The sequence below is a fragment of the Gallinula chloropus genome, assembly GCF_964237585.1.
Source record: "Gallinula chloropus genome assembly, chromosome: 2".
Classification (NCBI taxonomy): domain Eukaryota; kingdom Metazoa; phylum Chordata; class Aves; order Gruiformes; family Rallidae; genus Gallinula; species Gallinula chloropus.
In genome coordinates, this window is record NC_140086.1 from 139,622,639 (window position 1) to 139,643,142 (window position 20,504).

At 43.0% G+C, this 20,504-nt stretch overlaps 1 protein-coding gene and 1 long non-coding RNA gene across 2 annotated transcripts in view; both read right to left on the bottom strand.

The window, feature by feature from the left end:
- Nucleotides 1-7,059, bottom strand: part of LOC311205620 (pituitary tumor-transforming gene 1 protein-interacting protein-like) — a 28,884-nt gene extending 21,825 nt beyond the window's left edge. The window contains exons 1-2 of the mRNA XM_084280093.1: nt 6,930-7,059; nt 3,851-3,903 (exon numbers count right to left, since the gene is read on the bottom strand). Of these exons, the coding sequence (XP_084136219.1) occupies nt 3,851-3,903; nt 6,930-7,047 (171 nt within the window). The 5' untranslated portion in view covers nt 7,048-7,059. The remainder of the gene's footprint in view (nt 1-3,850; nt 3,904-6,929) is intronic.
- A 9,169-nt stretch (nt 7,060-16,228) lies between these two features.
- On the bottom strand, nt 16,229-20,504 carry LOC311205644. The gene is made up of 3 exons (XR_014618165.1): nt 20,162-20,504; nt 16,561-16,614; nt 16,229-16,464 (listed from the first exon to the last, which is right to left on the bottom strand). It is a non-coding gene; the product is annotated as an uncharacterized lncRNA (long non-coding RNA).

Here is a 20,504-nt window from a genome sequence, read left to right on the forward strand (position 1 = left end):
CTGTTAAGAATTTTAACATACCTGCTATCTGAAAATGAAAGGTACACTTATTCTTACTTCACTATATTTAACTATCAATAAAAAGAAAAAAAATAAAGAGCCCTCACAATTCTACAGGATGTTTTGCTACAAAATTATAAGAGATACAACCTTATCCAATCTGTGTTGTGAAGTACATTAGGTAACAAATGCACACACTTACACATCAGTACTTTGTAAATTTTAATTTTCTTACACATATTACAGTTACAATACCAGCACAACATTCTGCTTTTTATGCCACAGATCAGCATCAAGCTTAAAGGATTCATTTTGATGGGTGTCATTCCACACACACACTAAATTAGGTATTATTAACTCCTTTACCATGCAACATAACCAGCAAAGAAGTTCTGCATGACAGCACAGGCATCACTGGCAGAAGGTGGTGAGGGGTTTAGGATTCATTCTAAAAAAAAGCTCATTCAGGAACTATGCTTTATCTAATAGTAGTATCAAGAACATCTCTGTCATACATCCTCCATTGCACAAGTTCTGTTATCTTGCTCTAAACAGCTAGAAAACATGAAGTAAGAAGGAAACCGCTACCAGTAGATTCTGTTCTCGAAGAAAAATTAAGACAAAAAAATTTAATCACGTTTTGTAGCTGGCAGACCATACAAGTCAAAAACTCAGAGGCACAGCAACACAAATAAAACAAAGGCAGGATAATCTTCATAAAATCCTCTTAAGTTTCAGTTTTAATCAAGGGTGTTAGATGACAACATGCTTTTAATAAGAATAAACAGTTCAAAAGTAATGACTAATAGGGAGCAGGCTAAAAGTCAAACTAGTTTGAATGCAATGTTGCCCTTGTTTTAAACAGGAAGCTGACTAGGTGACTCATGAGTTCTCTTCAAGCCTGAAAAACTCTATACTGTTGGTGACAACTAGGAGGACAGTAAGGTCAGCTGTTATCACACTGATAAAGACTAATGCATCTAACTATTAAAATGTTCGTAGCCCAAAAGGCAACACCTGCTAGACCTACTGGTGGGGCAGAGCCCTGGAATAGGCTGCCCAGGGAGGTGGTGGAGTCTCCTTCACTGGAGATATTCAAGACCCGTCTGGACACCTCCCTGTGCAACCTGTCCTAGGGAGCTGCTTTGGCAGGGGGGTTGGACCCGATGATCTCTCGAGGTCCCTTCCAACCCCTATGATTCTATGAAAAATCACTTCAACCGACTCATTTTCAATGAGATAGCTAAGATGATCTGAGGGGAAAATGTTTCCCTAACTTTCATCCTCATCTCCATAACCTAAAAATGAAACGGAAAATATTTTACTTAGAGGTAAATCATAATCCTTTGCGAAGTGTGCTAGGAACCACATTCACACTCTGATGGATATCACTGACTTTTAGTACAGTTTCACATGAATAATGAAATACAACATCATTAATTCAGTCCACGTTTATTTTAAGGACATGTTCTCAGTACTAAGAGATAAGACAGTAACTACAAACACGACTGCTGCTTCCACTGTAATCAGATAGATGAATGCAACTGACTATTATTCCCACCTTTCCTTCAAAAATATTTACTGTATTTAATGATCATACCATTTCCTATAGCTGTTAGTTTTATTTGTAATGCCTAGCTTGCCTAAAAATTTTTGCCACAAAAATTTAGGTTCCATAGATTTGTTATTAGGGCAAAGAATTACAAAAATAAATAGCTGAGGAGAAAAGCACATTGGTAGACTAAGAATTTTCTGAAATCTTATTTTTAACTTCTCCAGAATTCTGAGGCTCCAGATTCTAAATCTTATCTATTTAAAACCCAATCTTTAGCTAATACTTGTGTTCAATAGTTTGTCTTACACAGTCACATGGAGTTAAGAACACGAAGAGAAATTTCTCTGGGAACAGATAGAGTTCTCCAATGTTAATACATCTGGCAATTTGCTAGTCCTAACAGTAAATATTTCCTTGAAGTAAATAAATGCAGTTTCAGGATTCAACAGCTCTAATCAAGTCCCTTATGCATTATTTTTTAGTGTGCCATATTATAAGGAATAAGATTAAATGCAACATCATATTTATAAAATTACTACTCAGAACTTATCATTAAATAAACCAAGCAAATTGGTGTTCACTAACTCTAAGACCTAGCCAATTATAATGATGAGAAACAAAATTTGAACATCTTTCATTATAATTGTATTTAACTGAACTAAATTACTACATTTTAGGCTTTGTTTGGAATTGTTTTTATCTATTCACCAAATGTTTAACTTTCATTTTTATCTGCTGTTTCTATCTATTATCTATATGAAAATCGGGGGGGGGGGGGTCCTACTAAAGCAATTAAAGTTATTTCAGCAACTCTTTGATTTGTATTGCTCATGCTAATGGCTTCGCTCTGTAGTTTTGTTAGTTGTCCAAATTGAGTCTAAACTTCTTTCTTCAAGGTTAACACTGATGCTATTGAAGCAGTGGCCCTGAATCATCCATCATTCTGTCACTAGAACAAGCCTGGACACTGTCATTGCTTTGACAGATTCTGAAAATAACGTTATCTATAACTCTGTTAGTGTCTTCACTACACAGACATAGCTAAAGGACTTTTCTCCTAAGGTGAGCACAGAGCTCTCAGGTTAATAAAAGTTGTGCTCATGTATCTGCAGCAGCAGTTATTTGACATGACAGTCACACCAGTGGTCATGCTGCACATTTAATCTTTAGTGACTCATATTTTCCATTTCCTACCTTATACTTTCAAAGATGAAGAGTTTGCTGCATATAGTCATAAACGTGACATTACAGTTCTGACAACAGACAATAACCACATCAATACAAGGCAATTAATTTTTTTCTATTCCAAAAGAGCTTAAGACAAGCATAAACCAGGTAAGTTTGAAAAATATCTAATCTCTTCCACTGAAAGAGTTTTGCAGTAACTTACAGACTCATGAAATTGCTTTTCAGTGACATCTGAAATTAGAATTCTGAACGATATCTCACTTTAAATACAGAAGTTTCTTCTACTTTGCAATGCCAGATATCTTTTGCATACTTATGACCCTACTATGTGGCTAAAAAGGCTCTGAGCAAAGAATAAAAAAAAATTCTATTGTTTTAAGTCTCTGCCTTATTGCAGTCTCACTGGAAATCCAAACACTTGGCTACAGGAATGGTGACCTAGCCTGGCAGTCTTAAGCACTTTCAGTCTGCTGTAGTCACAGGAGAAGCTAGCGTGTCTGAACATCTGCAAAGTATTGGTCCAGTCCAGTTAAATGCAGGCATTTAATTTGGGGCATCTCCAGAGAACAGCATTTCTAGCTTATTTACATTAATTTCCCAGTTGCCCTCCTGAGCAGAGAAGAAGTGCACAGCATTTTAGCCATACAAGATTCCATTTTTCTAACCCTCAGAAAAGATGGAAGATTAACTAGGTGCTGCTTGCAAAACGAGCACGGGTCTAAACAAGCAGTAACATCAACCTGCTCAGCAGCACTGTGAGAGCACTGAGCACATGCTGACACTGCAACCCTGCCTTCTACACTGTCCATCCTCTCCAGAGAAATACCCTGAGTGGCCAAGTCATAGAGCAACCCTGGTACAGTAAAAGCACACCAGCATAGAGTGTGACGGAGCAGCAGCAGCACATCAGTTGAGAATCATCGAAGTAGCAAGAGACTACCTCCTATTAAGGTTATACATTCACTACTAAAAACAGTATCTCCACCAAGCAGCCAAACCAGCCCCAGCAGCCTGACCTTATAGCAAATGGAGGGGAGGGAGAAAAAAAAGTAAAAAAAAATTAAAGGTCACCAAACTATCAGTCCAAAAGGATGTTAAAAAACTTACCGAAACATTTTTTAGGCATTCTTCACAGGACGTCTTGGAGAATTCTGAGCAGGCTAGAAAAAAACAAACAAACAGACCATATATTTATTTTTCCTCAGTAACATCAAACACATAATATTTAGCTTTTTCTTTCTTCTACTTCTGGATACAAACAACAATTTTGGCTGAAGCAAAGACAGCTCAGTATTTCCATTCCAAGAAGAATGATAGCAAACTGAGAAACAAAGCCTTTAAGTTTGACCTCTGACATAGTTAGGAAAAACATTTAAACTTATTTGTAACTTCAGTTTGCTTTCTCCAGGGGAAAAAGCCAAACAAGACCCTCCCTGTATCTCCACTGCAGTTCTGGGACTTTAACGCTTCAATTTAGAGAACATTACAAGTTTTGTAGCTTTGGAAGCCTATCAAAGGCTGACCCCCACCTAGACATTAACCTTTTTTGGTGGGAGTTTAGATTTCGGGGTTTTTTTAAATTAAAGCTCTCTAAACAATGTAATTTTAAAAGGCAAAAATTTATTCCCAAACACAGGACACACAGTTGTTTTGTAAGATGTCAGCATGACCTCTGACAGAAGTCTGAAAGTCTAAGCAATGTGAAAGAGTTAATTCATATTTTCTTGGGATTTTAATGAATAACAGTGCATTAGTCATAGGCAGTCACGTTTTGGGATAACATTCCCATATTTCCATAATTCAACACTATACCTTTCTCATACTAATTCTTAACACATTTTACGTACCAGTATACTTAGCTTCAAAGTATTTGTTTAAAATGTTATTAACAATGGTACTGGTATCAATTACCTGAGAAGCAGCCTAAGCATTAAGGCCCACATACCAATTCGGAGAGAAAGTGAAAAGCAGATTCAGAAGTAGCTCTCTGCTTGGACTCAAAAATTTTCAACTGGGATTGTTCCACACGGAGTACCACTATGCTTACTATAAAAACACCTCACCACGCTTTTAAGTTAAGATTTAAAGCACCTAAACAAACCAGCTTTGTGAACATCGGTTCGCAAGGTATGGTCAGCAACACGCAGGTATGCTAAAGCCTTTAAAGCGTGGTTTAGGTCACTCTTCAGTAATCATCTACAGCAAAATGAAGAAATGTAGATTCTTATCAGAGGAGGTAATCTTGCAAGATTTTCATGCTATTTATCTTCTTTAACTGCCTTTCTGCTGACATATTATAGCAGATAAACTATATTGACACAATCAAAATTGTAACAATAATTTTACTTCTATTATTTATGTTTATTCTAAAGAACAAAAGACTTTTAATGAAAAATATTTTCTACAACATGCATCTCAAATCCAACCATCTCTACGTACTGCTGTTACAAAATGTAATATTACATGAATGGTTACAAAAAATTTACTTTTTTCCCCCATTCTGTTTTATATATTTCTCTGTGTTGTGTTTCTTACAAGGATATAAGACTTCCATTAGTTACAGTGTTCTCCCCAAAAGCATGAAGAGAAAAAACCCACGCCTCAAACTGAAAGAGAATAAAAGCCCAACAAACAATCCCTCCAATCCAGTGCATTACATGTACCAGCGCATTACAACACGTGAACAGGACACCTCTGACTATTCCACTAAAAACCAGTGTAACTACTTGTCAACCTAAACAGGTGTTCCCTCCTACTTGCACAGGTGTACTTTCACCAAATACTCTTTCCCCCTCAACCTTCCTTCCGCTCCAAGAATTAATTAAAGCCATACATTCCTAAGTATTTTCTCAGAGAACCACACAAACTTCGCAGCCCTGCTTTGTGCCAGTCCAACTCTGCTGAACACAGGTCCTGAACTCACAGAATATTTAAACTGGGTGGCATACAAGGTCCTACAGTCTTGCAGAACTACCATAAAGCTGTCATCTCTCTCTTCACAAGAGGATCAGTTCAGTAACTCATGTGCATGCCATAGTCCGCAAATCTACCTCCCCACTTTTTTCTAGCTATGTAAGATGAAGTTATAATGCCAGTCACGTGGCATAACAACTTATTTCTTATTCTTTCACTGGTTTGGCATTGCAGTTGGTTTAAAATCTTATTTCTAAAATTTATTCCTTAAAGGTTACCCACTTCTTTCTGTATAACATCATGACCCTCCTCTAGATCAACAACCAGCTTTGTCATGAACAAACTCCTAAACTTGCATAGCAGTACATTAAAAGTTTCTTCCTAGGGAATCCCTAACCAACTTCACTACCGATCCAGCCTGAGTCTTGGCTCCCTGTGGTTTTACTTATATTTCTCATTCCTACTAGAAAACCACTGATTAAACTTCCAGTTACTAGCTGGCTTACCCCTTGCTCTTTTCTCTGAGAGACACTGACAGTTCCCTCTCTCTCTCCTGCCTCACGTCCGCTGCCTCACAAAGTTGGACACCTCCTTTCTGAATATAAACTCTTTCCTAAGAGAAATCAGACTGCAAATACACACGCCAGCATCCACTTGAGACAGGTTGTGTTAAGTTCGGGTCACCCAATGTGTACCTTTCTGGTCACATCTGCTAACAGCAACTAAATCGAAGGATGAACTTCAACCACCTTTCAGAAGCGGCTGCAAGATAAACGATTCCAAAAGAACAGAGAGGCCAGCAAGAAGATCTCTGCAGGCTTCTCCTTCCAGCCACACTCCTCGCCTCGTCAGTACAGAGGCAACCCAGCCGACTGCTGTCTCCCTGCATCAGAGCTCCCGATAACCCAGAGCCCCACAAGCCGGCCAGCAGTACAAGTCCTGCCGCCGTCCTTTGGTCGGCGGCCTGGACCCAGCCCCTCGGGCGCCGGCTGCCCGCCCTGGCCCAGCCGCGGCGAGGGAGCGCAGCCGAGCCGGAAGAGGCACGGAGCCAGGGGACGAGGACGGGGCGAACCCCCGAGCTCCATCGACTCTCCGGAAGGCGCTCGGCGCCCGCAGGCCTCGGGGCCTCTGCCCGCCGCCCCGCAGCCCTGCTCAGGGGCGAGCGCGGCCCTCCGGAAACACCCCCCGAAGGCCCTGCACCCGCGGGTAAGCCCCTCCGTGGGGAGGAAGAGAACGGCTACGCACCCCCTCACGGCTGCCTGCCCCCGCTTACCCTGCGCCGGCGCTGGCGGAGCCGTGGCGGTGAGGTGCGCCAGCCCCATGCCGGCGCAGCCCCATAGCAGCAGCACCAAGCCCTGCAGCCAGCGCGGCCACAGCCTCAGCACCTCCATCCCTGCGCCCAACAGAACTGGCGGCGCGCAGGCGCTAAGGGCCCGCAGCAGGGGGCGGAGCTCCGGGCGGCGCGGAAGCGGCGCACTTCCGGGTGGGCCGGTAGGCGAAGGGGTGTGTTTATAGGCCGGGATTCCGGCCTCGCGGGGAGCGTAGTGCGGTCCCGGTGCGTGCGGCGGCGCCGGCGTCCCTGTGGCGCGGCTGGGCGAGCGGCAGAGCTGTGGCCGTAGGGCGCTCGCAGTCCCTGGCCGGCCCGGCCCTGCGATGCAGCGCGCCTCTTCCCCCTCCCTCGGACTTGCGGCTCTCGGGGGTTCACTCCTCTTTCCCTTCCTTTGCTGCGCGGACTCTCGCGGCCGCTGGGAGGGCCGGAGGGCAGGCAGGCGGCAGGGCACCTCGCCCCGTCTCCTTGCTGGGGCTGGTGTTCAGCGAGGATGGCGGGCGGGCTGCCAAAGCCCGCAGAGCCCACGGAGGAATTCCTCAGGTCAGGGCTGGCCAGAGAAAGGAATAAAGAGGTAGAGAGAAGCGTGAAAATTTGACGTGACTTCCCTGTTTTAAAAGATTAACGAGTTGTTGGTTTTGCACTGCCTGAGAGGGGCACACATAAAGGACCCGTAAGGATCATCAAATCCAGCTCCTGGCTCCACACAGGGACAGACAAGTCAGAGCTTGGCACTGAGCGCATCATCCAGATGCTTCTTGACCTCAGCCAAGCTCGGTGCTGTGGCCACTTCCCTGAGGAGCCTATTGCAGTGCCCGACCACCCTCTCAGAAAAGAACATCTTCCTGATACCCAGCCTAAACCTCCCCTGTGACAGCTTCGCACCGTTCCCTTGGGTTCTGTCACTGGTCTCCAAAGAGAGGAAATTGGCACCTGCCCCTTCTCTTCCCCTTGATGAATGAAAGAAACAGACTCAAAATCCTATGAAAGTGTCGGGGTAAGGACACATGGCAAACTGGGCATCTCAGTGGGCCTTGACAACTCTGGTGAAGCATGGAATAGGGTCCTTAATGGCCTGTAAAGTGAGATCCCTTCCATGCTTTGACAGCCAACCTTGGTGGAATTAAATGATCCTATAGCTGAGCATTGTTAGCTTGTCATAGAATCACAGAAGGCACTAGGTTGGAAGGGACCTTTAAAGAACTTTTAGTCCAACCCACCTGCAGAAAGCGGGGACATCTTTAACTAGATCAGATTGATCAGAGCTCCATCAAGCCTGACCTTGATTGTCTCCAGGGACGGGGCATCCACTACCTCTCTGGGCAACCTGTGCCAGTGTCTCACCACCCTCAGAGCGAAGAACAACTTCCTAAGATCTAATCTAAACTCACCCTGCTCTAGTTTAAAACCACAGCCCCTTGTCCTATCATTACATGCTCTTGTTGCAACCACAGCTTCTCTGTGGTTGTGTTCAGGAATGAGAAGTTTGATACTGGGCAATAAATAGCCAGAGTACTGGTGTAGGTTGCTTAATCCTGAATGACTCTGCTTCAAGTAGGACACAAACAATACATCCAAGTATGGCACTGGTTTGGTCAGCAGTGACTCCAGTTGCTTGCAACCTTCCTTCCTAAACACAGTAGCATTTAGATCACTTTTACTAGTCTTATGTAATGATAGCATCATTACTATAGTATTGCAATTGGTCTGCGGGCGTAGGGAGGGCATCAATTTTGAGATTTAGGAATTAGATGAATGTTCTTTGCAGTGCTTGGTCTCCCATCCTAGCTAACTTCTGACACCTGATCCACTTTACTCCAGAGGTTAATGTCCCTTCCCACACAGTAAGAGAAGAGTAACTTCGGGAAACAGTTCAGAGTGAATTAGGATTACTAGTAACTGTGGTGACTTAGTCCAGTGTGTAAAATTAAAGGTAACAAACCTGAGTCTTGTGCTTGGTTCTAAGGCTGTTGGCCTTGAAAGCTGACAGAGTGCTATACTACATCAGAATTGTTTTGTGAGAGAGCAGGGGCTGATAGGAAGGTGCTGTTACTTTAAATGAAGTTTCAACCTGTGCATTGAAAAGTTATTTACATTTCATGTTGCCTGTATCATCTTTGGATTTTTGCCAGCAGCACTAGAGTCCCTGCCTCTCGGTTTTCAGGGAATATTTGAAAAATAAAGTTGGAGTGTGAGTATGTACCATATAGAAAACAAGTTACTTTTACTTGAGCTCAATGTCGGGCATTACAAGACTCATGACTTCAGCTTTCTTCAGCTGTCTGAATGATAGGGTGGTTTAGATTGGAAGGGGCCTTTGAAGGTCATCTAGTCCAACCCTCCTGCAATGAGCAGGGACATCTGAAGACCATGTTTTTGTTGTGTGTTCAAGTCAATAAATCTTTATCCTCTGAAACACTTTTTTTTGTTTTCTGGTTTTCATATTCTTAAGATACTTGGAATGTGCTCTTGGAATAGTAGAGACACACAAATGGATGTGAAAGACTAGCAAAGATAAGAAACTGTTTACATAGATAGTAATAATTCAACAGACTGTAGCTAAGGAGGCCTATGACAGAGGCGTATAAAATGGAATTGATGCAGAATGACCGTCTCTTGTAATACAGGACCTAGAGAGTGTCAGACACAGTTATCAAGTAGAAAACTGAAACCAAAAGTACTTAGAAGAAAATAAAGTGCTTAAAGTACAGCTAAGTTATGAAACTCTCCATCTTCAGATACTAGAGACATTAAAAGTTTACATTAGTCCAAAAAGGTTGGATTTTTTTTTTTCATTAATATGCCTGTTAACAGTTATTAAAAACTGGGATACCACCTCTGGTTCAGGAAGTCCCTGAACCACACTGCCAGAAGCTATGTGCAATTGCCAAGGAAGATGCGTTACATGATTGCTTTATTCTGACATTCTTCCTTAGGCATCTGTTGTTCCATTCTAGGTGAGATACTGAGCTAGAAGTGTCCTTGAAATGACTTTATAGAGCTGTTCTCATTACTTTTCTTTTTCTTAAAAGCTTCTGTTGTGTTCCATATGATTTTGTACTGAATTATGTTTGAGGCAGAGGGGAAGTCTTTTAGCTATTTTTTTTTTATCTTAGTTTTGGATAGGTTTATGTATTCAGTGAAGAATGTTTTCTCATAAACCAGCTGAAATTCCAAGCCAGAGTTTGTGATTTTTCCTTGGGTTGCTTCTAGCATGGTTACTCTAAACAAACTGTCTTTTAGCTGGAGCAGAGCTGTGGGAGAAGGGGGAAAAAAGAATTTGCTGAGAGCTCTTCAGAAGTGTGGTTACATCCATCTTTTCTGATCTAGCTTTGTTATTCCTTTGGGGGACAAAAACATTAATATAATTTATGAACAGCTACAGTAGCTCTCTCACAACAGCTATACCTATCGTAATGAATAATTTTTTTCTTGATTAGGTAACCACTCCCTCAGCAGACATAAATTCCCAGGAAACAGAGCGTAGATGACATGAAAAAGTGATCTGCCAAGATGCTGGGTTAGGATCAAGCAGTATGTGTTAAGATTACAAGGAAAAAGAAAATCTTTCAAACAGGTTTTGCTTTTTCCTATCGTAATTGCATATTAATTTCAAATGTTTGATTTGAAATCTGTAAATTCTGCCTGGGGTTTTGAACAGCATTTCTACTCAGGTATTCATTTTCAGCAGCAGCAGCAGCTCTTGCCCAGTCCCTGTTCCTCACCTCTGCTCCAGCCCCTCCCTTGTGACAGAACGGCCGAATCACCCATGCACTGGGTAGCTGAACAAAGACCCGATTTGGCTGACCGAGTCTTGCCTTCTTGTCTTACTTTATTTCTCATTATTACCAGCACTAACAATCTCAAAGTAAACTCCCATGAGTTACAAAGTCTGTGTGTGTTCAGTTGATACTCCTTATGACGGTGTTACTTCATCACTGTGCATGAGTTTACTCAGCTTGCCCGATTACAGTATGCAGAAATAATTCAGCTGGTAACTCATGTAAGTGATTAGAATGTCACTTTTTTTTCCTTGCTGCGTTTGTCTCATGGACACAGGCCCTGGTAAAAGGTGCTTTACCCCAGCAACACATTGTTCAAAAAGGTTGGTTTAGTTTCTGGCTGGCTGAAACACGAACAAGATTACAACTTGGTGTGTTCTTAGGTCAGTGTTCCCACAAAATGCAGCTTGTGCTTCTTTCTCCCTGAGTGCTTGGCCTTGCATCCAACAAACACTGTGGTATGCAAACAAAAGCATTTCTGCAGCCCCGTAGTGAACTGATGCAGGTGAAAGTTCTTCAGCTAAATCAGTGATGGGTCACTGAGAAGGGGACCAAACTCTTGTGCTGGCACAGCAGAGGATGACTTGTGAGAACACAACTAATATCCCACAGTTTCAGGACCAGCTTAAATGCATGTTGGCTTCATGTTAAGGCTTCATTGAGAGGGTCCATGTGAGGTGTAGTGCTTTCTTAAAATGGGGTACTAACTGATGAAATAACTACAGGGAGAAGATCATAGAATCATAGGGGTTGGAAGGGACCTTGAGAGATCATCAGGTCCAACCCCCCTGCCAAAGCAGCTCCCTAGCTCATATTGCACAGACAGGCGTCCACACAGGTCTTGAATATCTCCAGAGAAGGAGACTCCACCACCTCCCTGGGCAGCCTGTCCCAGGGCTCTGTCACCCTCACTGTGAAAAAGTTCTTCCGCATGTTGGTGCAGAACTTCCTGTGCTCCAACTTGCAGCCATTGCCCCTTGTCCTGTCTCCACAGACCAGTGAAAAGGGGCTGGCCATTTCCCCCTGCATCCCATACTTAAGATATTTATAAACATTAATAAGGTCCCCCCTTAGTCTCTTTTCTCTAGGCTGAACAGTCCCAGCTCACTCAGCCTTTCCTCACAGGCGAGATGCTCCAGGCCCTTAATCATCTTCGTAGCCCTTCTCTGGACTCTCTCCAGGAGATTCCTGTCTTTTTTATACCAGGGAGCCCAGAACTGGACACAATACTCCAGGTGGGGCCTGACCAAGGCAGAGTAGAGGGGGAGGATCACCTCCTTCAACCTGCTGACCACACTCCTCCTGATGCACCCCAGGATCCCATTGGCTCTCTTAGCCACCAGGGCACACTGCTGGCTCATGGCCAACCTGTCCTTCTCCACAGAGCTCTTCTCCAGCAGGTCATCCACCAGCCTGTACTGATACAAGTGGTTACTCCTTCTGAGTAAGAATAGACACCTTAATATAGTTATCCTTAACAGTGTGTTCAGATTTTAATAAAACGGTTCTTACAACTAACTTCTTAAAAATCAAAGCATTAATAATACTATTTTATAGAGGAAAACATGCAGCCATGAGTTCAGGCTATTTCTCAAGGTCAAATAAATAAATTTAGATCTTCCAGGTCAATATCCACCTTCTGTCTTATAATAACCACCCTTCCATAAATAAACTTCACTAAAAGAGAACTCCTGGAGATCCTAATAATTAGAAGTGGTATCATGAACAGATTAGCTGGAGTCCTGCAAATACACAGATAGCAAGTATTTGCAGGGATTAGAACAATCCAGAATAGAGGGGAAGTGACACACCTGTAGAATCACAGACTGGTTTGTGTTGGAAAAGACCTCAAAGATCATCTAGTCCCAACCCCCTGCCAAGGGAAGGGTCACCCTCCACTAGACTAGGTTGCCCAAAGCCCATCCAACCTGGCCTTGAACACTGTCACCTCTCTGGGCAACCTGTTCCAGTATCCCACCACCCTCACAGGGAAGAATTTCTTTCCAATATCTAACCTAAATCTACCCTCCTTCAGTTTAAGGCCATTATCCCTCATCCTGTCACTCCATGACCTTCCTCTCCAGCTTTCCTTGCTCCAACAGGTCCATGTCCTGTAATGGTGCCCCAGAGCTGGATGCAGATCTCCAGGTGGGGGTCTTATAAGAGCAGAGGGGCAGAATCACCTCCCTTGACGTGCTGCTCACCCTGGCTTTGATGCAACCCAGGATACAGTTGGCCTTCTGGGGTTTTGCAATTTGCTATAAATATGATGACCCAATTTCATCTTTTTGGGCAAACCCTCAGATTAAACCAGAGATTAAATTGACTATTAAATGGTCTTAATAAATTCAGGCTTGATCGGCTGAATACTACTGAGACAGAGTCAGTCTTTTCAATTAATGTGGGCCCTTGCTGCCACGGAAATAAGATTTGCACCTGCAGTGATGTGTTGGCCTGCAGAGAGCACCTAGGGGAATACACAGGATCAGTTCAATATCTCTGCTAGGGCTGGTGGTAAGTAGTAGATGTATTTCTTTGGTCATCATTACACAATACTCAGGTGACAACACACTTAAAATGTAGGGAGCAAACATACTGTTCAAAGAGCATCTACATAATTGCTTGATTATCTTGTGACTATACTGAGAGACGGAAATGTTAGTCTCATCAAAGGAGACATAGAGTGAAACCTTTTGCCTTCTGACTCTGGCAGCTCACGTTACACAGGAGGGTTTTATTTAAACTTGCAAACAGCACCCCTCTGCAAAATTTTTAATAACACTGAATCACTGTCTAATTGAGCTACAGTCTATTTAGATTTATTGTAATACTATTTTGACCAAAATAACAAGCCAAGTGCTTCAAAACTTGTATTTCAGTAAATTCCGGCAGTGCATAAACAGCTGTTCACATTTAGTCCCCTCTAATATTTCAAACAAGGGAGAGCAATGAATTTTCTAACACAGCATGCACTGAAGTGATCACTTGTAGCAGGGCTTATTTTGAAAGCCATTGTTCTTATCTAGACAAAGACTGATTATTAAATGGAGCATTTCTTGGATGAAAGGGCTGATTTGTATTTTTGGCTGAGCAACGTTGCACAAAACACGGCACGTTTGCTTAAGAAAAACAACGATTGGGCCCTTGCACAGAGCATCATTCAGATCTCTCAAACAGGCCAGCTCGTGTCAGTCTGCGTAGTGACCCAAGTCTCCTGTACCTGCTTTCCTGCTCAGTTCTCACTTCCAGCACAAACCAGTCTGTGATACTGTGGTTCTGCTTAGGCACAGAAATGTGTGGTGGCACAGCAGGAGCTGCCTGGTGGATTCCTCAGGGCTGTCTGTAATCCCCAACTGAAGATGTCCTGCAGGAATTAGTAAATGCTTTGCTGTGGAGGTGGTGAGGGACTGAGCCTGTCACCTTGTCTTTGCTCAGTTGAGTGTCTCTTCTGTGCAGGGACTATCTGAGGAGTTCCTGAGCCTCCCAGGGAGTTAATGAGTTTAGCACGCTGAGTGTGCATACAGGGACATCCCTAAGACCCAGCTACATCACAATTATAACTAAAGGGTGACTTGACTTTCGTCCACGTCTCATAAAACTTAAATTCCACAGCTCTTGCCACTTCAACACTGTAATTGAAAACCGTGCTGAACAACATTCATCCAGCTGTGAAATAAGATAGGCAACTCGTGATTTCCTGCAGGGTGCCTCTGTCTTGTTTAGCATGCACAGGCTTTCCCTGAGAACATGGCTGTAATGCCACACAGACCACTCTGGTTTGCTTTCTGCTGCTTGAAATTGCTGTTGCTCCCTGGAGAAATCTCTTTCCAAGATCCTGCTTTTTTTTCGCCCTCAATGAATTAATGTAATGAGACTTAATTGCATGTTTTGGATTTATGATTGGCTTTGCCTTATTAAATCTCCTCAGTCATAGCAGGGGCAAGAGAGACATTGTAAAACTACAATCAGTGCAGGAAGAGTCACAAGGTGGAACAGCCCAAGGAAAGACGGGTCCTATTGCATCCCTGCAATGAGCAAATCCACCTGATTGAAGCTACTGAAGCCATCAGCTTAAACTGACAGAAAATATCCCCTGGCTGCTATTTTCCTGGCCTTATCTAACTTCTGAAAATTTATTTTGTTAAAACTGATAAAGATGGGCTAACAATTTAATGCCAAAGTGTTGGAGAACTATTTACCCACACAGCTGCTCTTATTTAGTCCATTCTCTAAACCAGGAGGGACCAGATCTTCTCCTGGCATTTCACAATCTATATTGTACAAGTTAAGATACTATTTCAGTTGGATGCTGGATTTTTTCCTTGCTACGGTGCATTTCCTGGCTTGTCAGCACTTCAGCTTTTCTTCCCCCTTGCTGCAGACTCGGGTTTGGTTCAGAATGCTGTATAGCTTTGAAAAGACTGTAGTACCGGTACCTCACGTAACTCTCTTCTGATTATTTTCAAGATAAAGTGCTAATATAATTTGATCTTTGAATCAGCCAAATTCATTGAAGAATCCTAATACCAAAACATCTTGCTGTAGCTTTGATCCATATTTCCCTCTCCATTGCCTTAATTCAGAATAATTAAGAAGAAATTGTGTCTGTACCTAGTTATTTTCCAGGAGGTTTGTGCAATACCAGTTCTACACTATCACAGAAAAGAAATCCTTTCTATTCTTTGCTATGCAATAAAAAGTCCCCATATTTAAAACTGAGAATGTATCATTACAGCACACATCCCAAAATTACCTGACCTGGACCCTGACTGTAGCAGTTACTTGTATCTTGCTCCCTTGACGAAGTTAAGATACAGAGAACCTAGCGTTGATTACCACCTTACTACGTTTCACAATACAGACTTACCTGCATTATCCAAAGCACACAAGTACAGTTTCGTTACTATGCTACTAATTAGGATTAGCATTAGCATGCTACTTAGTACTAGCATTACTAATGCTACTCCTGTAGTGTTACACGTGCTCTGGCAGAGAGAGACAGCATCCTGCCCAGACCTCCTTGCTTACAGCACAGGGACTTCACAAGCACCTGCCTTTACACACTGGACATTTCCAAAACAATCCTTGTTTTGATTTACAGACTCTTTCTTCCTAAACAGTGGGTGACAGATTTGTTTACTGATGGATCATATACCGAATGGGGATTTTCAGTTCAAACCTGATGTCCAAATTTCTGGTGTTTCCCCCACCCTCGATGCCAACAGAAAAGTAAATCCCACCCTCTGCTACATTCACCTCTCTGAGGTTCAGTCACAGTTCTGCACTTACCCAGGAACAGACACAGAACATAGGGTAGCAAACCATATTTTCAGGAAATACAGTAATCACTTTAAGCCATAAGGGAAAGTTTAAGAGCTCAAGAAAACAAACGACAAGCTTTCAGCCATTAGGAACTTGTGTTTATTCCTGTTATGAGAAAGATGTGACAGCTGAGCACAGGAATAAACCAAAGAAAATCTGATAAGTTGCTACAGCAGAAGATTTTCTGTAACGAAATACAAAACACTATAAAAATAGCTGGGAGGGGAAAAAAACAATTTCCAGGACCAACCCAGGAAGCATCATCAGTTCTAGTTTGTTAATTTACACCAGCATTCCATCGAATCCAGTCGTAGGCTGTGTTACCTATGGGAGACTGTACAGAAGCTTCTGCAGATCCTCATGCCATCAACGGTGCCCTGCGAAAAAAGGGAGGTGTCACCTGAGACATCATCTTGTAAGAGATGTCGACTCGAGGGCTACTGTGGAATCCCAGACCCAGAGAACTGACTTACCCAGGCTAGGAGAGCAGGGGGAAGAGCCTGGAATTCTTTTGGGAATGAGGCTGCCTGTGAAACAAAGACAGCTGTGAGGCATAGAAAGGGTCTTGAAAGAAGAGGACAATTTTCAAGGGGCACAAAACTGTCCAAGGCAACCTTTCTTCTCAAGAAATAGCAATCTACTTCGTCAACTTGTGTGTCAAACTCAAAAGCTGCAGAGGGGTTTGTATGTCAGTGTGCATACACACACAGCTCAGAGGTGAATTTCATAAAATTGTATTGTTTTCATGTTATCCATTTAATAAAATCTTTTTTGAATTCTTTTCCTGTATTTTACACCAAAAACTCTCTGTGATGTGTTTGAATCTAACCATGAGTAGTGAAATCCAGTCCAAGCAAATTCTTTCCTTCCCAGTGTTCAGGATCTCTTACAGGACTCTAAGCAGATTAGTGTGGAGCGCCTGAGAGAATTACAGCTCTCAGATGACTTCCTAAGCAAGGCACATAGGCATCAGCCACCAAGATTAGTGGTTCTCAAGGTTCTCCTAACTTCTCAGCTAATTAAGGTGCAGCCACGTGGCACTGGAAAGCGAACATGCAAACTGACTGGAACTGGTGTGCAGTAATCAACAATGAACTCTGTAACCCAGATGGCAAAAGTACTGCCAAAAGCCCCCTGGCATCTCAGCATCTGCTGAGCCACAATGCCAGAAACCTCATGTGTGGTGGGTGCCCATGTGCCCCCAAGCTTGCAGAGCCAGTCTCTCCCAGTCATCAGGCTGACTGTCCTGGTTAACTGGCTGGGATGAGCCTGGCCAGGACTCACCTCCACAGTGGAGGCCAGCAGCATTCAGTCAGGGCTGCAGATCAGGTCAGGTCTGAAGGTACCTACCCCACAACCCTAGAAAGGTGTGAATATATTTTGTTTGAAGACTGGGCTTGTGTTCTCAGGGCCTTCTGTGGGAGATGTACAGTTAAATCAAGCAGAGCAAGCAACCACAGAAGGCAGCCAAATACATGCAATCTGATTGATCTGCAGCTCTACTGCCCTCCCATTGAGCCTGTTTTGTGAGAATGGAATTCCTTGTCAAGGATCTGCTTTAAGAAACGATTTAATTTTGACCTAACAGGTAGCATTTATGTAAACTCCAATGTGAATTTCTGAATGATCTTACGTATTTGTTTATTAATATATTTTGGCTTTGGGAAGAAAACTGTTGGAGGATCAGTGGTGACAGACCCTCTAACTGGTGGAAGTGCTGTAACACCCCTACAGAGAGACAGGAGGGTGCCAAGCTTTAGTGCTAAAATGACACCTTGGCACTGGTGGCTACACAGAAACTTCTGGCATGGTACAGACCTAGGAAGTGGTGCTCAGCACTAGGGTCAACACCTGTGGTTCCCAAGGACACACACTGCTTGGGCAGTTCTCATACGCTGTGTTTCCAAAGTTTGCTTATCACATTCTGAGAGTCTTTGGTGCTGAGCAAAGCTTAGTCAAATACTTAACAGCTTTAATTACATATTTTTCTCTTCGTTTGAATAGAAACCAGGACAATAACCTCACCCTTGCAGTCCAGCTTTCTAGTCTCTCTCCTTGAAGCACCCTTAACTACCAATACCCTCCAGCTCACAACAGTTCTACTGCCCTGTGCTCAGCTTTTACATGTCCTTGAAGCTGCTACACCCGAAAGACAAAGCCCCCATCCCCAGCAGCCCAATACCTGAATGACAAAATTGACTGTTTGGAACATGGATAAAAAGCAGCTTTGAAATCAGAAACCACCCTCTTATCTTTCAATGAGGCCTCTGTGCATCCAGCTCGATGAATGCTGATGCAGCAGCAGAACAAGACATGTACAAAAAAGCTTATGCTGCCTCTAAGGTGTGTTACCTGCCTGCTCAGCAGATACGGGAGAGGATGAGTAACACCACATACCCGCTGAAGCACATACTCCTGAGAAATAAAATGGAAAAGCCTGCCCAGAGATGTGTTTTCAATGTGCACAAATACGTGTTTTTAAGAATTTTAGTAAGAAAGAAAGAAAGAAAAAAAAAAAAAAAGAGGTGGCACTCCCATGCTTTGTGAGAAACTGGAGTTCTCTGAATCGCATTATAATGTCAACACCCAACTAGTTCCTAGGTTTATACCAGCTCTCGCAGACAGGACCTGTCTGAAGGTGACAGCAAAGGAAGAAATGAACCCACAGAAGCAGAGAATATAAAATATTTTTCCCACCATTTCAAGAGAGCTGTAGTACTGGCAACAACTGCTTTGCACTGCCTACTCTGTGAGCATCATTCTCATATAGACGCTACTGCCCCAAACAGATAAAACCCCAATTCACTAGATTGCCAGTTTAGAGTACTAAAAATCTACAGAGGAATTACCATCGAGTCTCATTATATTCTACATAAATAATCCAAGTTGTCTTGTGAATTTACATAGTGGCATCAGCATTTCTAACACTCAAGACTTTGTTTTTGGGGGAAAGGCTCGTTACCAAGTCATCACAAGCTGCTGAGCTACAGTTGCCAGGAGCAGCCCACAGCAGAAGCAAAGCATTACTAACCATTACTGTTGTTCCAGACCATCACAAGTCCCCAAGATGCCCAAACTCCTTTCACAAGTAAGGCAGTAGTGTATTCTCCAGAAGACGTCACAGCCAGCACAACAGAGGAGAGGGAAGGACAATGACTAATACCACCAACCCCCTTTCTTCCACTAGTCCAATGCAAATCTTACCAGTCCAGGAGAAAACCAACCCAACATGGAAGTTTTTGGCTGGATTAGCAAGCTGTACCAGGTGAGCAATGGCGAGTGAGAGGCATAACTGAACAGGGAAGGGCTCTGGCTGCAGGGCGAGGACTGTCCTTTTCCACCTCACACCGATACTTGGGTTCTGCTGCAGGGCTAAACAAGATCCTGCCCTGCCGCCTGCATCCTGGCCACAAGAGATTAAAAGGAGGAGCATGATTTCCCTTAAAGGCAAAAGGAATCCTACTACTCCTTTGGACTAGTTTACAATAAAAACAAAGGGAAATTGTAGTAACAGTCAAGCTTTCAGAAGGCGGTAAAAGTGTTAGTGTTTTGTTTTGTTTAAAGCAGCAGTTCTGTAAAATTAAAGAGTTAAAATGCAGTACACACAACATATTAAACCTGTTAAGGCATCTGAAACAGCCTGGCAAGTCTAGTGATCAACATAAAAACAGGTATTCTTTTACATTCTAAGTTACTGTTTTCCACAAAATTGATCAAAATAAACTGCATCTGTATGAGAATGTTTTATTAAAAATACATATCTTCTGTTTCACATAAAAAGAGCCAAGATTGTAATTAAAACACAACTTCAGAAGTTGGACAGGAATTACTTGGAAAAAAATACACATTCCTGCAACCCCAGAGCACCCAACCTTTGACTGCCTGAGCCTCAAATGAAAGTCTTCCCATGTTCGAGACCCAGGGCTCCGATCCTGCACACAGCAAAGAGCAGCTGGGCAGGGGCAGGGTGCCGACTGCTCCACAGATACACACAGGATACAGGCATGCTTCTCCCCAAATCCAGGGAGGCCTGTCACTCCCCAGCCATGCCACTGGGCGTGGTGGTAACCTTACCAGAAATGCCAGAGCAGCACTCGGCTCAAGTGTCACAGGTTGGCCACCTCTTTTCTAAAGGAGAAATACAGCACAGTTCTTCCAGCTAATTTCACTTAGGATCCAGCAGACACTCACATCAACTGCACTGTTGACAGAAACCCCAAAGCGCTTCAGTTACACAACATGATGCAACAGCCTTTTGCAAAAGCTGACTTTAACTGAAACCTGCACTGGAATCCACCGACTTTTGGATCATAACTTTTCATAATTCAGATCAATCTCAGACTTCTGAAAGTAGAATTTTCAAAGCAACAAGTTACCAGCTTAGGCAGCAGCAAATACTGATTGAAAGTTTAGTGCA